The sequence below is a fragment of the Passer montanus genome, unplaced genomic scaffold, assembly GCF_014805655.1.
Source record: "Passer montanus isolate IOZ18808 unplaced genomic scaffold, ASM1480565v1 scaffold72, whole genome shotgun sequence".
NCBI classification, from domain to species: Eukaryota; Metazoa; Chordata; class Aves; order Passeriformes; family Passeridae; genus Passer; species Passer montanus.
In genome coordinates, this window is record NW_024372370.1 from 746,705 (window position 1) to 759,754 (window position 13,050).

The 13,050-nt window shown below is 36.5% G+C and overlaps 1 protein-coding gene across 1 annotated transcript in view; it reads right to left on the bottom strand.

Moving 5' to 3' along the window:
• Positions 1 to 13,050, bottom strand: part of ITGBL1 (integrin subunit beta like 1) — a 123,470-nt gene that overhangs the window by 4,937 nt on the left and 105,483 nt on the right. Inside the window, exons 8-9 of the mRNA XM_039730453.1 lie at positions 12,199 to 12,315; positions 1,906 to 2,052 (exon numbers count right to left, since the gene is read on the bottom strand). Coding sequence (XP_039586387.1) covers positions 1,906 to 2,052; positions 12,199 to 12,315 — 264 coding nt within the window. The remainder of the gene's footprint in view (positions 1 to 1,905; positions 2,053 to 12,198; positions 12,316 to 13,050) is intronic.

The following is a 13,050-nucleotide window of genomic DNA, read 5'->3' on the forward strand; positions in this document are numbered from 1 at the left end:
AAGGAAAAAAAAGAAGAAAAATAGCATAGCAGCAAAATTTATAATAATATAATATATATAATTTATAATTAGACTGTCTTTGTCTGTGATCCCCATCGTGCTCAGAGAAGAGGCAGGAGATAGTAGCCTTCTTGGATGTTTACTGGCCACACACTACTGTAGATGTCTTATGGAGACGATTTCTCTAATGTGTGCTCAGGGGCCAAAGAAATTTAATCCCCAAAAGGAAAAAAGAAAAAAAAAAGGGGAAAAAAAATCCCACCACTCTTTCTGGGTATGGATTTAGGGTCACAGAATGGGTCAGTTTGGAAAGGACAACACTAGAGCACCTTTCAGGCTGCTACAGATTATCAAAGTGACCAGATCCCAAACCACACCCCAGCAGCATAGCCAGCAGAGGTTAAAAATCCTTGATATATCTGCAAATTCCTGATGAATTACCAACTCCCAAAGCTTCAAATAAATAGCACCCTTGCAACACATGTTCAAAGCTAATTGTTCTCACAGTAAGACCCACAGGCTAGAATAAACAGCTCTCAGCCATCCTTACAAAGAATAACAAATAGTATGAATATTTTAAAAAATCAATATAATTTTTCATGTTTATATATATACAGAATCTTACATAGCACATTTTATTGATAACAAGCATATTCCTTTACCTTCATGGTTTATATAAAAAAAAATCTCAGTAAGGCACACATTAAGAGAAAAAAGGTTAACCTCTGCAGTAAAACAGAGTAATTTCCATTTCTCATTTCTGTAACTCGTTCACTCTTACACATACACTAATTTAAAGATAGTCCCATCTGGAAAAAATAGAGAAACAGTGCAACTTTCTCATTTTTTATGACACTGCATCAACTGAGGGGGAAAAGCCCCAAAACAAAATTAAATGGTGCAATAGGGAGAATTCTGATAAGTGATAATACAGATAGATGAAGCCTGGGCTGGAAACCCCATTTAAATTTCCTCTGCACTAAAATAAAAGTTACCAAAGGGAAAACTGGAAATCTGCCTGATGTAGAGGGTTCCTAACTGGTTTTCCAGCTGGCAGATTTCTTTCCTGTCTATGCAAGGAACATACAAATATAGGAAATGACACACAGAGTCTGGATTGAGTGCATTTTAGCCTCCAACCAGTCTTTTTTTTTTTTGTCTATTCTCTTTCAGACATATTATATACAAAAATAGGCAATTTCCACTACAGGGGAGCTAAAAAGCCCTCTTTCCATTAATGCAATTTCCTAGCCTGAAAGACTGCAAGGTAAGAACCTCAGAGAATGATTTCAGATAATTATCAAGATTTTCTAAGTTTCGTTCTTCCCTGTGGCAATTTTTTTTAGAGATGAACTGAAGCTGATGCAACCAGATGAATGAAAATTAGTAAATGAGAAAGTTTGTAGGATTCATTTGAGGGGGTTGCAGTCATCTACATTTCCCTTGCAGCTGTTTTGGGGAGCAGAGGGATTAAGGGTACCAAATTGCTTTTAAACACTTTCCTCCACATGGTGATGTCCAACATATTATATTTGCCATCTTCCCCACTGGAGTGTTACTGTGGGTAATGCCCTTTTTCCCCAAAGTGGCAGGGCACTAACAGTTAGTTTATAATTTACAGCTGTTCCACACAGGCCATCAGCTAAATGCATCCAGGAAATTATATGCTACTAACAAATTGCATAGGAGAGCAACGCTGCTGAACGTGTATGGCTGGGGTGGGTGCCTGACAAAATGGATGCAAGTGCATTACAGAGCATCCTTTAACAACCTTTTAATAATGAGTGCCTTTGAAAGAGAGGGTTACTGAACAACAACCCCCTACCGTGCACATTAGTCTTCCAGAACGTGATTATTTTCCTCTGTCAGGCACTGACACAGGGTAGCTCAGCTGCCAGATCTTACCCTTCCCAGAGCACAATAGGCCATCCGCTGACTCGCAGAGACTTCTGCTCTCCTCCTCCGTCATGTTGCATTTCCTTGAGTGCTGGCACAACTTTCCAAACCACCCATCGTGGCAAATGCATCGGCCACATGAGCAGATACCATGGCCTGTAATGACACCAAGGTTGGTTATGAGCATGACGAGCAGAAACCTGTCACTGTGGTTGCAGAAATCTGTGACTGGTCACAGCATCAGACCTCTTCAGTATGAAGTGTGTGCTATGGGATAGAAAAACTGATGGGTGGACAGCACAGCTTCCCAGCAGGATGGCCTTCTCCAGTTCTCTCCTTCTTGTGTTAAAAAGGGTGCCCTAATAATGTGCAGAAAACAAGTGAGGGACAGGTCAAAGAAACCCTAGAACTTGGGTGAGAAATAGGTACTAGAAGCCATAATTCATGCTTTAAAGAAGGGAGGGGAAAGATAAAATAGAATTTTAAAAAAAACCTATTTGTAAAAACATTAATAAAAAATTGAAAATATGTTGAATAATAAACTGAGTAGAAAATTTGGCCAGCAAGAAGGGAAAAGTGCCAACAAATATAGACAAGAATAAAGGAATGGAGAACAGGAATAAAAGAAGAGATGTCTCCCAGACAGAATTACATTTTTCAGCTTTGAATATTCTGCTTCAGAGACAATAATTCCTTAGCTAATTAGTTACCAGGGAAGCAAACACATACCAGTGATTTTTGTCCTATCCTATCTTCTATGTAGGACAAGGGAGTAGAAATGAAGGGACTGAGATAATTTGGGAGCATGGACTGGGAAGAAGGGAACAAGAAGTAGGAGTATCTGGGAAAGCATGGAACTGTAGGGAAGCAAACCAGCAATTTAGTTTTGCTGATTAGTGGATTTCTCATGAGCTTCCAGTGCATTTTTTTTTTGTAAACTGAGAGGCAACACTCAGTAGAAGGTAGAGGCCAGAGGAGAGACAAACCGGTAGTTTGCTGAAAGTGAAATTCATTCAAGTTTACTGATAGTGAAATACTTTACAAATTTTAATTACAAAAATTACTGGGAGTTCCAAAGTCTTGGATATGTCATTTCCAGTATCTAAAAATTCAAAATAATTTTTGTATCCCAAGCTCTTTATTGATCCTTGAGGTGTTTTTTATCATATTACATTATTGATGTCTATTATATTTTGATCATATTTATCATATTAAAGGCTCAGTTAACGACTACACAGACTTATTATCATAGCATTTTCACCCACTTCTAAAAATTAATAACTAGCAATGATAAAAGCTTGATGCTACTTGAACTTTTGTGTCAGACTGGGAAACAAGAACTATATGACAACCCAAAATATAAGAGGTAGAAAACAAGCATACATACTTTCCCATATGCCCCTTCCAGATAGATGTCATACAATTGTCTATATGAACTATCTAAAATAAAGCTGCTGTCAGAGTATTTTTATTGACCTTATTTATTTCTAGTTAAGAACCAGCTTAAACATAGAGATTAGAATTCAGATTAGCTCAGCTAATTAAGAGCAAAATATACATATACAATATGCCACTACTGGAAAATTATTTCTGAAGATACAAACCCCTCTACTCTTTTAGAAGTCAATAGTAAGAAATCAATGGCAATTTCACTGAGAAAATAATTTTAAGGCATTTTTCTCACAGTCATTATGTGTTACTGAATGAAGAGACTCATCATGTCTGTAAATCCTTTACACAAGTCAAATGAAAAGGTAATGAATAATCTATAAATTTGCAGCAAACAGAGCTTGCAGTTTACCACATAACATTTGACTTGCACTTTTCTGTAGGGGAAATTTCTCTCCTGCTTTATGCCACATAAATGTTCAAAACATAAAGGATTCTTTTGTCTCAAATAATCCATTAAAAAGTAATATTTGTTCCTAGCTGACACCAGCTTGGGCAGCTGTAGCTTTTTGGATGCCTCATCCATAGAGGTGGCAAGTGTACAAGTGTTCAGCCCACTGCTTGTTAAATCTAAGCTATCTCATGTGAGTGTGGCAGCTGGAGAACAACTGCTTTACATGGTCTAGTTGTGAATATTCTCCTTGCAAATCACAGAAGAAAGGGGTAATCTGAATAATTAAATCAATATTTTATCATGTTAAGCAATTCATTTTGGTTGGAGTTCTTCAATTAGAGATTTTTCTTTACCCCTAACTATACAGATTAAGCGTATATACTAGGAAGTGTTGGTCTATGAATATTTCAGACCTAACAGAAAACAGTTAAAACCACAAACAAATTGCATTGTAAATGCTTATTCATAAAAAGTTATGTTAATGAACTTAAAATAATAACAATGTTTTAAAAATTAATCTCAAAGAATAAAGACTTTGATGTGGGAGAGGCAAAGAAGACAAAAAAGACAGTGTCAAATACTCTGCCATGTTGCTTAAAATTATAACTCAAATAACCACAAGATTTAAATGTGAAACATGAATTCAGCATAAAAGCAAGCTGTGGCAGATTACTAGCAGAGGGTCATTATAACCCAAATCAACCTGAACTAAACAGGGCACCATGATGAATTATGTCTTGCCATACCTGGAATTGAAATTGTGCTGTTGTAGGAAATTTTGGTTTAGGATTACTCATGCAGCTGTTTTTGGTGTTCCCCAAAAACCTCCACGATCATTTTGTAATACCAAAGGCAACACTGCAGGGGAGCACCAGCACAATGAAAAGGTGAAGTAATCATTACAGAGGAAGCTGGTTCTTATTTACAGGCTAACTATTACAAACAGGTGATGTTCCTGAAGGGCAAACTGAGGCCAGACCCAAGCAAAATTTGGCACCTCGGGAACAGAAGTTTCTCAAACTAATGCAATATAATGTATTTTAAATGGATGAAAAATAAAAAGTTCTAAAAGTGTAATAAGAATATGAAAAATTGCAGCATAACAGAGGATCCCTGATATAGAGCACCACAGAAAATGAAACAAATATTTTTCTCTGTATTTAAATAGAAACAGGATTTCCATTTTTATTTTTTCTTCTAAATTGCAGGACTTTCCATTATATTATTAACAGAGGAGAATATTAAACGACATATATCTTCAAGAAATATTTCTAGGTGAGCAAGCTTCATTACCCTGCCCAAATATGCTAAACTAGCTGCTAAAAATGTTTTTGGAAAACTGGTTTTTATTTTTTTTTTTAATTGAATACCAGAAGACCAGAAGAACTGCAGCTGGAGAAACCTAATATAAATGTGAATTAAAATATTAATTGTCTATTACATTTTCAAAGTAGGCCAGTTAGTCTTGTCTAAGTCTAATGAAGGTGGCTCCAGTTCGGGTAACACAACCGTCAGGAAGTTCAGTAGCACCTTCAAGTGAAACACTGCAGCAAAAAGGGCCAATGTCATTCTCACATCTACCTACCTGGAGAAAAATGAGGAGGAACAAAATTAGAGCATTGATGGATGGGTTAAAGTCCTGCAACTCTGTGATATCCATGTTTGAAGAGATTTTGGCAAAACCTGGAAGGGTACTAAAAAGTTTTGAGGAATTCAGAGGGTATGAGAACAGATATTCTCAAACCACCAGAGAAAGACAAAGCGAGAGAGAAAACCTGACACGGACAAAATCATGTAAGAAATGAACCAGCATTTCAAACAAGGGTGATGACTATTGGAACAAACTTTCAAGTGATGTTGGCGTGGGATACACATGTCTTAGGAGTTCTGAGAGCATGGCCTGCTCAGATACAGGCTTTTGCTGCACAAAGGGCACAGAATTCAACACAGGGAAGCATGGGAATAGTGTAATGGCTGTTTATAGCATAATAAAAGAGGTTCAACAGAAAAGCTCCTTTCAGATTCAAAAAAATAATACCTATTAATCAACTTAAATGTTAATTTACTAGCAATTCCTTTACTGCTCATTTGAGCAGAAAGATTAAATTAAAATGCTTTTTGCAAACCTGAATCATATTTTATGCTATCTGAAAAGCTAAACAGACTAAGTTCTCTGTGCATCTATGTAAAGTGTTGGCTTTTCATACACCTACACAAATGTCTGGGTGACCAGGACACAAATCCGTACTGCATTTTAAAAAAATTATAAAAAATTAAAATTAATTTAATTTAATACAGACTGTGCAATGACTAGCTGCAATCATCACTCTTGTATCTAATACCTACCTTTATCTGTTTCTGCCCCTGGATGTGCCTCAGAGCTAGGATGAAGCAGTTAAACACAAGGACACAGGCACTGGATCATTAACTCTCCTTTTAGAATTGTCAGAGTAAAACCCTAATTCACATTAGTTTTATTCCAGTTAAACTATGACTTCTCCACTATTTAAGACCATAATTTTCACCTTTATTAGCACCAGTTTTACTCAGTAAATGTGTATGAAGTGTTGGTTCGGTTTTCTGGATTTTTTTGTGGGTTTATTTTTTTGGTTTTGCGGCTGTTTTTTTTTGTTTGTTTGTTTGGTTGGGGTTTTGGTTTTTTTTCGGGGTTTTTTTGGGGGTTTTTTTGTTGTTTTTTTTTTCGGTTGGGTTTTTTTTTCCCCCAGGAGAATAAACTACATTTTTCAATAACAAATACCATAATAAAAAATATCTATCAAGTAATACATATAAATAGAGTATATATATCTAGTATATTCACTGTTTATATACTACTGAATTCTGCAACAATTGTATGTTCTTCAGTCTCCTCTATCAAAAGAATATGGTCCCTGCTCTAAAGACTTTTTGATAGAACAGATGAAAGAGCTGTTGGATAGGATATAAAGTTTTATTTTAACATGGTAGGAAACCTCAGAGAAATTAGAGGTTCAATTCAGATGCCCTGTGGCATTGGACAAGCCCTAAGGCATCAAGGACATCCTCATGATGGCAGCAGACAGACAGACAGACAGACAGACACTCCTGTGTCCTTGTGGAGCCAAGCTGGGGTCAGGCAAGGGTAGTCTTGGGACCCACAGGTGATAAAAAGTGTTTTAATTGAGGTGGCTGAAGACTTTGAATCTATGTGCCATATAGTTGGAGAAGCCATGGTAGTCTCAGGAGTCATATTTCTGAATTCTCAGATCAGTCAGTGCCAAAAGCTGTCTTTGTTTGGGAGATTGACAGGTATTATTTTTCTTTCCTAATTTGTTTTTACATATATTAGAGAGTTCTACAAATGTCTTATATACTTATGTTTCTGTGGATCAACATTAGTGCAAGAAATGAGGAAATTATCTGACAGCAACTGTACCATAATTAGCTTTGCTTAATGAAGCATATCATTAATCATAGCTCTCTCATTTCTGTGGTTATGGTCTTATTGGTCCTCATAAGAACATGTTATCCGAAAATATCATGCTTCTGCTCCACTGAAGAAATGACAAAAATAAATGTCATTCATGATTTCTGCAGCAAGGACCTAGAACTTTCAGAAAAAGAAAAATTTTACATTTCTTGTTGTATATCTTATATTAAAAAAAAAAAAAAAAGGCAAAAAAGGCAGACCTTCCTCTGAATCCAATTATTTAGCCTGGCTGGATAGTAAGGAAAATTTTAAATTTAAAGGAGCATGGCAATTAGGGGCAACTTACACCAGACTTTGAGAGGGAGCTTTAGCATTGTACATCCTGGTGATGACTGTGCAATCCTAGAGTCCATCACTGTAAGGATGTGATATAGAAGTATCTGTCTCCGTTTTAAAAGTTTAAATCATTGATAAAATGGGAATTGTGGCTTAAGGTATATGTATGCCTTATAAACTCTAGATTTTCCCTTGTTCTCTGGCGATTCATAGAGAATAATGTTGGAAATCTTAATACTGGTGCAAATGATGCATGGATGACAATGTGTATGTAAGTGCCAGAAGAAACCCAAGAATGAGGCCAAATAACCTGCATTGATAATCAACAATCAGGAGTAAACTAAAGAATGTATTATTTTGTCAAAATCAGAAGGTCTACACTCTCACAAAACAACAATATGATGAATGTCATGATGACATGTTGGCAGAAGTGTGTGTGCTCAACAACAAAAGATGTCAATGCAGACACAAAGCATAACTTCTGTCATTCTTTATAACCCCAACAAGAACAGCATATCAGAAACTAAGAATGTCAAGAACTAAGAATGTCAAAAATCAGGAAGCACAGACAACAGGCACCAGACTTGCCTCAAGTTTGCAGAGATAAAAGTAAGAAAACTGTGAGTCAAAAGGATCACCCTAACTTTTAGGTCCTGAGTATATAAAAGATGTATTTAAAGACCAGTTTGTTATTGTCAGTCGAGAAGAAATAAAAAGACCTACCAAAAACTTCATGGGTGGCATCTCTTGCCCATGTTCTGTGTGGCACACAAGGAATCCTGACCAAACCATTATATGCAGACACTTTGATGCTTGTATTTGGGCATGAGAATGCAAGCAGATGAAATCAACAAAAGATGTGTCTGTGTGGTGAAAATTAATTTACTAATGGATTTCCTAAAATACTAACTTCCCCTCCCATAAAATCTCAAGCAGGGTTTTTGCTGAGCTGTTTTCTTACACTTAGAGAAGAGAGAGGTGTGAAGGCAAATCTGAGTAAGGAGGGAAATAAAAATTACCCCAGCACTTGTTCCAAGAATAAGTCAACTCCTCCAGCTTCTAGAAGCTTTTTTAGTATAACCAGAATTTCAAACTAATGATAACTAAAGACATTGATATTAACAAACAAAAAAGATAATTTGCATTTACTCTTTGATGTGGCATGACACAAATAGATTCCCGACAGTGTTAGGATTGCATTTTGGTGAGGATTGTATTTTTATGTGCTCTGGCCAAAACAATTAGTTAAAAAGTCATCAAAATGGAATTGCTCACTTGAAAATAAAGAAATAAGACTTAAAGTATTCTACTGTCATGAGTGATAAAGAACAGGTTTACTGGAATGACCAGTCTCAGTTGTTTCTCAGTGTTAAAGACAGCGCAAACATTTATGAATAACCATTAAAAGACCTTATTAAAGCTGATGTTCTTATTGATGTCCCACTATTTGAAGCTTTGAAGCACGGAATAATATATTGATGTAATAAAAAATGGGTACATCCATAGAAATACATAAGAGTCTTGTTAGGAATTACCTGTTACAAGTTTAAGCCTTTGATAGTGATCCTAGCTTTAATCAATTTTTTACTGTTTTTGTTTGGTTTAGTTTCATTGCAGAGTTTGTAATCAGCATAATTCTACAGGAACTTGTGGTATGCAGAGGACCCCAAATGTTTTGTTTCATTCCTTTAATGGGTGCTACTTGGCTGTGACACAGACTCATAGTTAGGCCAATAATCACCCAGAGAACAAATTTAACTGAATGAAATTAAGAGCATTATCAAATCTATTTCAAATTGATCTTTACTGTTGTTCTGAGTTTCTGTCTGCCTGCCCTTAATCCTGAAAGAGAAAAAAATTGTAATGAGCAGTTGGCCCAGTAAGATGGAGCAGCCAGTGACAAAATCACTGTAAAACATGAGTGGACACAGAAAGGAAACAAATACCACTTGAAACCTTAGGATGCACCTGCAGCAAGCAGCTCAGCCATAACCTCAGAGGGCAGTGAGAAGTATGTCTCACCAGGTTACAGCATGAGTAAATATCAAGCCTGGTGTAAAAAGGCAACACAGCGTTACCAAAGACTTGTGCTGGCAAACATGTGATTCTCTGGTCATGTGTGCACACCACAACCACTTAACTTGCACATGAAAAACTCAAAGAACCAAGCAAAGCCAAAGGGAATGCGATGTTAAATACTTCAGTGGATCAGCACTGAAGTACACCTGGGAAAATCTTACATAATCAAAAAACCTGAACAGTAGGGATAGGGCCATTAGGTAGAACATATCTATCTCAAAAAGGCTTCAAGAGACACCTTCTCTAGTCTTAGCATATTAAGACTATGTACAGAGGCACAGAAAAAGGAACATGAAGGAAAGACCTGGAAAACAGGTCAAGGAAGGTGAGTCTCCCCCTCCACTCCACTCTGCTGAGACCCCACCTGGAGTACTGCGTCCAGCTCTGTGGTCTCTAGTACAAGGAAGACATGAATCTGTTGGAGCAGATTCAGAGAATATCCCCAAAAATCATCAGAGGGATGGAGCATGCCTCTTATGAGGAATGGGTGAGAGCATTGAGGTTTTTTAGCCTGGAAAAGAGAAGGCTCTAGGGAGACCATACTGTGACCTTTCAGTGTTATAAAGGGGGAGTATAAGAAAGAGTGAGAGAGATTTTTTTACCAAAGTCTGTAGTGACAGAAGAAGAGGTAATTTTTTTAAACTGAAAGATAGTGGATTTAACGCGGACATAAGGAAGAGATTTTTTTATGATTAGGATGTTGAGACTTGCAGCAGGCTGCCAAGAACTGTGGATTCCCCACCCCTGAAAATGTTTAGGGTCAGGTTGGATGGGGCTCTGAGAAGCCTTGTCTTAGTGAAAAGTTCCCCGCCCATGTCAGGGGTGGTTGGACTAGATGACCTTCAAAGGTCCCCTTCAACCCAAACTGTTTTGTGATTCCATAATTATATGAATCAATTTCAAATAGCAGAGTTCTGTGAAATCTATGCTGAGTCCTCCTGCAACCTCTGTCAATGTGGAGACATTAAGTCTCTATTCTTGGTACTGCATTGATGGACAGCTGAATTTTTAAGCGAATGACTCACTACAATCATGCAGAAACATGGGCATGGCATCTCATTCAGTTGTACCCTAATTTATCATAGCTTTCACCTCATGTCTTTCTATCGTTGCATGGACAGCTGGTCTGGAAAGCAAGCTATTAATCAGTCTCTGCTGGCTGGAGAAGGCCAGTAACAGTTTTTATTCAAATCATTTAGGTTGTCATTCACATTTCTCATTTCAGCATGCATTTAACCTGAAAACACTGGTCTTCCTTCTTTGTGCTTACAGGCACCCAGTGCTCACTGTCAGACCCCACACAGTCCAGCTTATAATGCTCTGAAGACAGATTTACTAGCAAGGGCTTATGTCCTTACTGTGATTGCCTAGGCAGCAACAGTGGTAGAAAAATAGCTATGAAAAGAGGACAAGGAAAGAAAAAAGAATAAGCAGTTCAGTGAGATATTTCAGGAAGTTCAGGCTCAGATAGAACCATAGACAAACACAAAAGAGAGGGAGATGTAATAATGTAAAACATGAGTGATATAAACAGAAGAGATATTTTTAGCATGGATGACAATGAATTGTATGTCCCAACTATTTATTCAATAACAAATATGAAACAGATTATCAGTGCTTTTTTTAATGTCTTTCACCCAAAATTAAAGTTGCTTGTTTTGAGTTTTTTTCTATGCACTTATATTATTGAATTACTCTGAATGCTGTAAACTACTTTCATGGATGGTTAGACATTCAAACCAAAATTTTCTATATATGTCTATATTCTGTATGGCAGACACCTAGAAGAAATATTCCCTGTAGTCAGAATTTTCTATGTACATGAGGAACATGAAGCAATACATTATTTTTCCTACATAGAAATAAGGAATACAATGCAATGTACCATTGTTCATATCAACAACTTTGTTAACATTTAGAATCAAAGAGTCACTTTAAAAACGAAGCACATAAAACCTAAAAAGACAGCATTAATGATAAATATTATTTGCCTGCTTATAAAATACCATGTGGTATGCATGACTTACGTATCCAAAACTACCTTGAAATACTGCTAAACACCAACATACTTTACTGAAATATCACAATGTAAGGCTTTCACTGTCAACACTAAAATAAACCATCTGCATCTACAATTACTATGACACTGTCTTTCAAGCATTTTACATTCTTTCATAACATATTTTGCTACTTTTTTAGAAAACAGACGTATCACTGTCAGTCATACAAAATATTTAAAAGTTTTGCTGGTCATTAGTACCTTTAGGTTTATTACAACTCCCACAATGAAGCATCACAAGTAAACATAATGTAAGATTACCTAATGTTTTAGGTTTTTGTTTAAGAGTCTGTATTCTTTAATGAATACTGATGGAACTTAGGATATAATACAGCACTTCCATTTATGTGCTAGCACTCCTGAAGTCTTAAAATAAATATTCTCTAACATGTTCAATACTTCTAGTGCATGTTTCTAGCAAAAATCTGCCATCATATTATCAATCAATGATGTAAATAGTCTATGCTGACATTATACTATAAAATCAAGGGGAACAGAAAGCTATATACTGTCAAGATTTAGCTCTGTTATGCTGTTAAATTCTGCTGTGTTATGTGATATTAAGTGAACACATACCCCCACAGACATCGCCATCTGCATTTTCACACTGTCGATCATCACATTCACAGTTTTTGCCATGAACTCTGTTGTCTCCTGGAGGGAAACAAGTGCATTGGCCACATTCACATCTCCCTGTAAGAATAAATAATTGTTAGAGTCAAGATTTCAGTAAAGTAAAATTTAATAAACCCCAAGTTCATGCTGCATCCTAACCCCTAAGACAAACTACAAGTCACACTGCATTAATTAAAATATAGCTCATAAACACAATTAAAAACAAACAAACAAACAAAAACACAGCAAAACAAGACTATTCCTCCTCCATGGCAACCAGATGGAAAGTGTATCACTGTTGTAATCTTAGTGGAAATGGCAACAATAAGCAATCGCTGGCATTGCATGTTTTTCATATCTGAACTTAGCATAACTGTGCTGGCCTGTGCTTATCTGCATAATTAACCTCTATAGTTGATCTAAAATATTAAGCACATATCTCAGAAACACCAAAACAAATGTGATCAGAATTAAAGTCTATGCACAGAGCTATATAAGATACTCTCTATTCATGTAGAAAAATAATTCTTCAAATACTCTGTCAAGCTTTTTGAAAGCAAAATCCCTGTAATTTTTCTTGTCTAGATCTGAGGAAACAAGCACAACCTCTGTCGCAGTCTCCCTTTCCATCAATCTATTTACAGGAGAGCTCCCCAGAGCTTAAAGGAACAACAGATTTATCCAAGCTCCCACAGATCTTCACTCCACAACCCTAAGAGCAGTAAGTACTAAATGGCCAGATGAGGAAAAAATTAATATCCAGGACAGTCCTACCCTGCACATATCTGAGATAAACTCAGTTCAGATAATGGG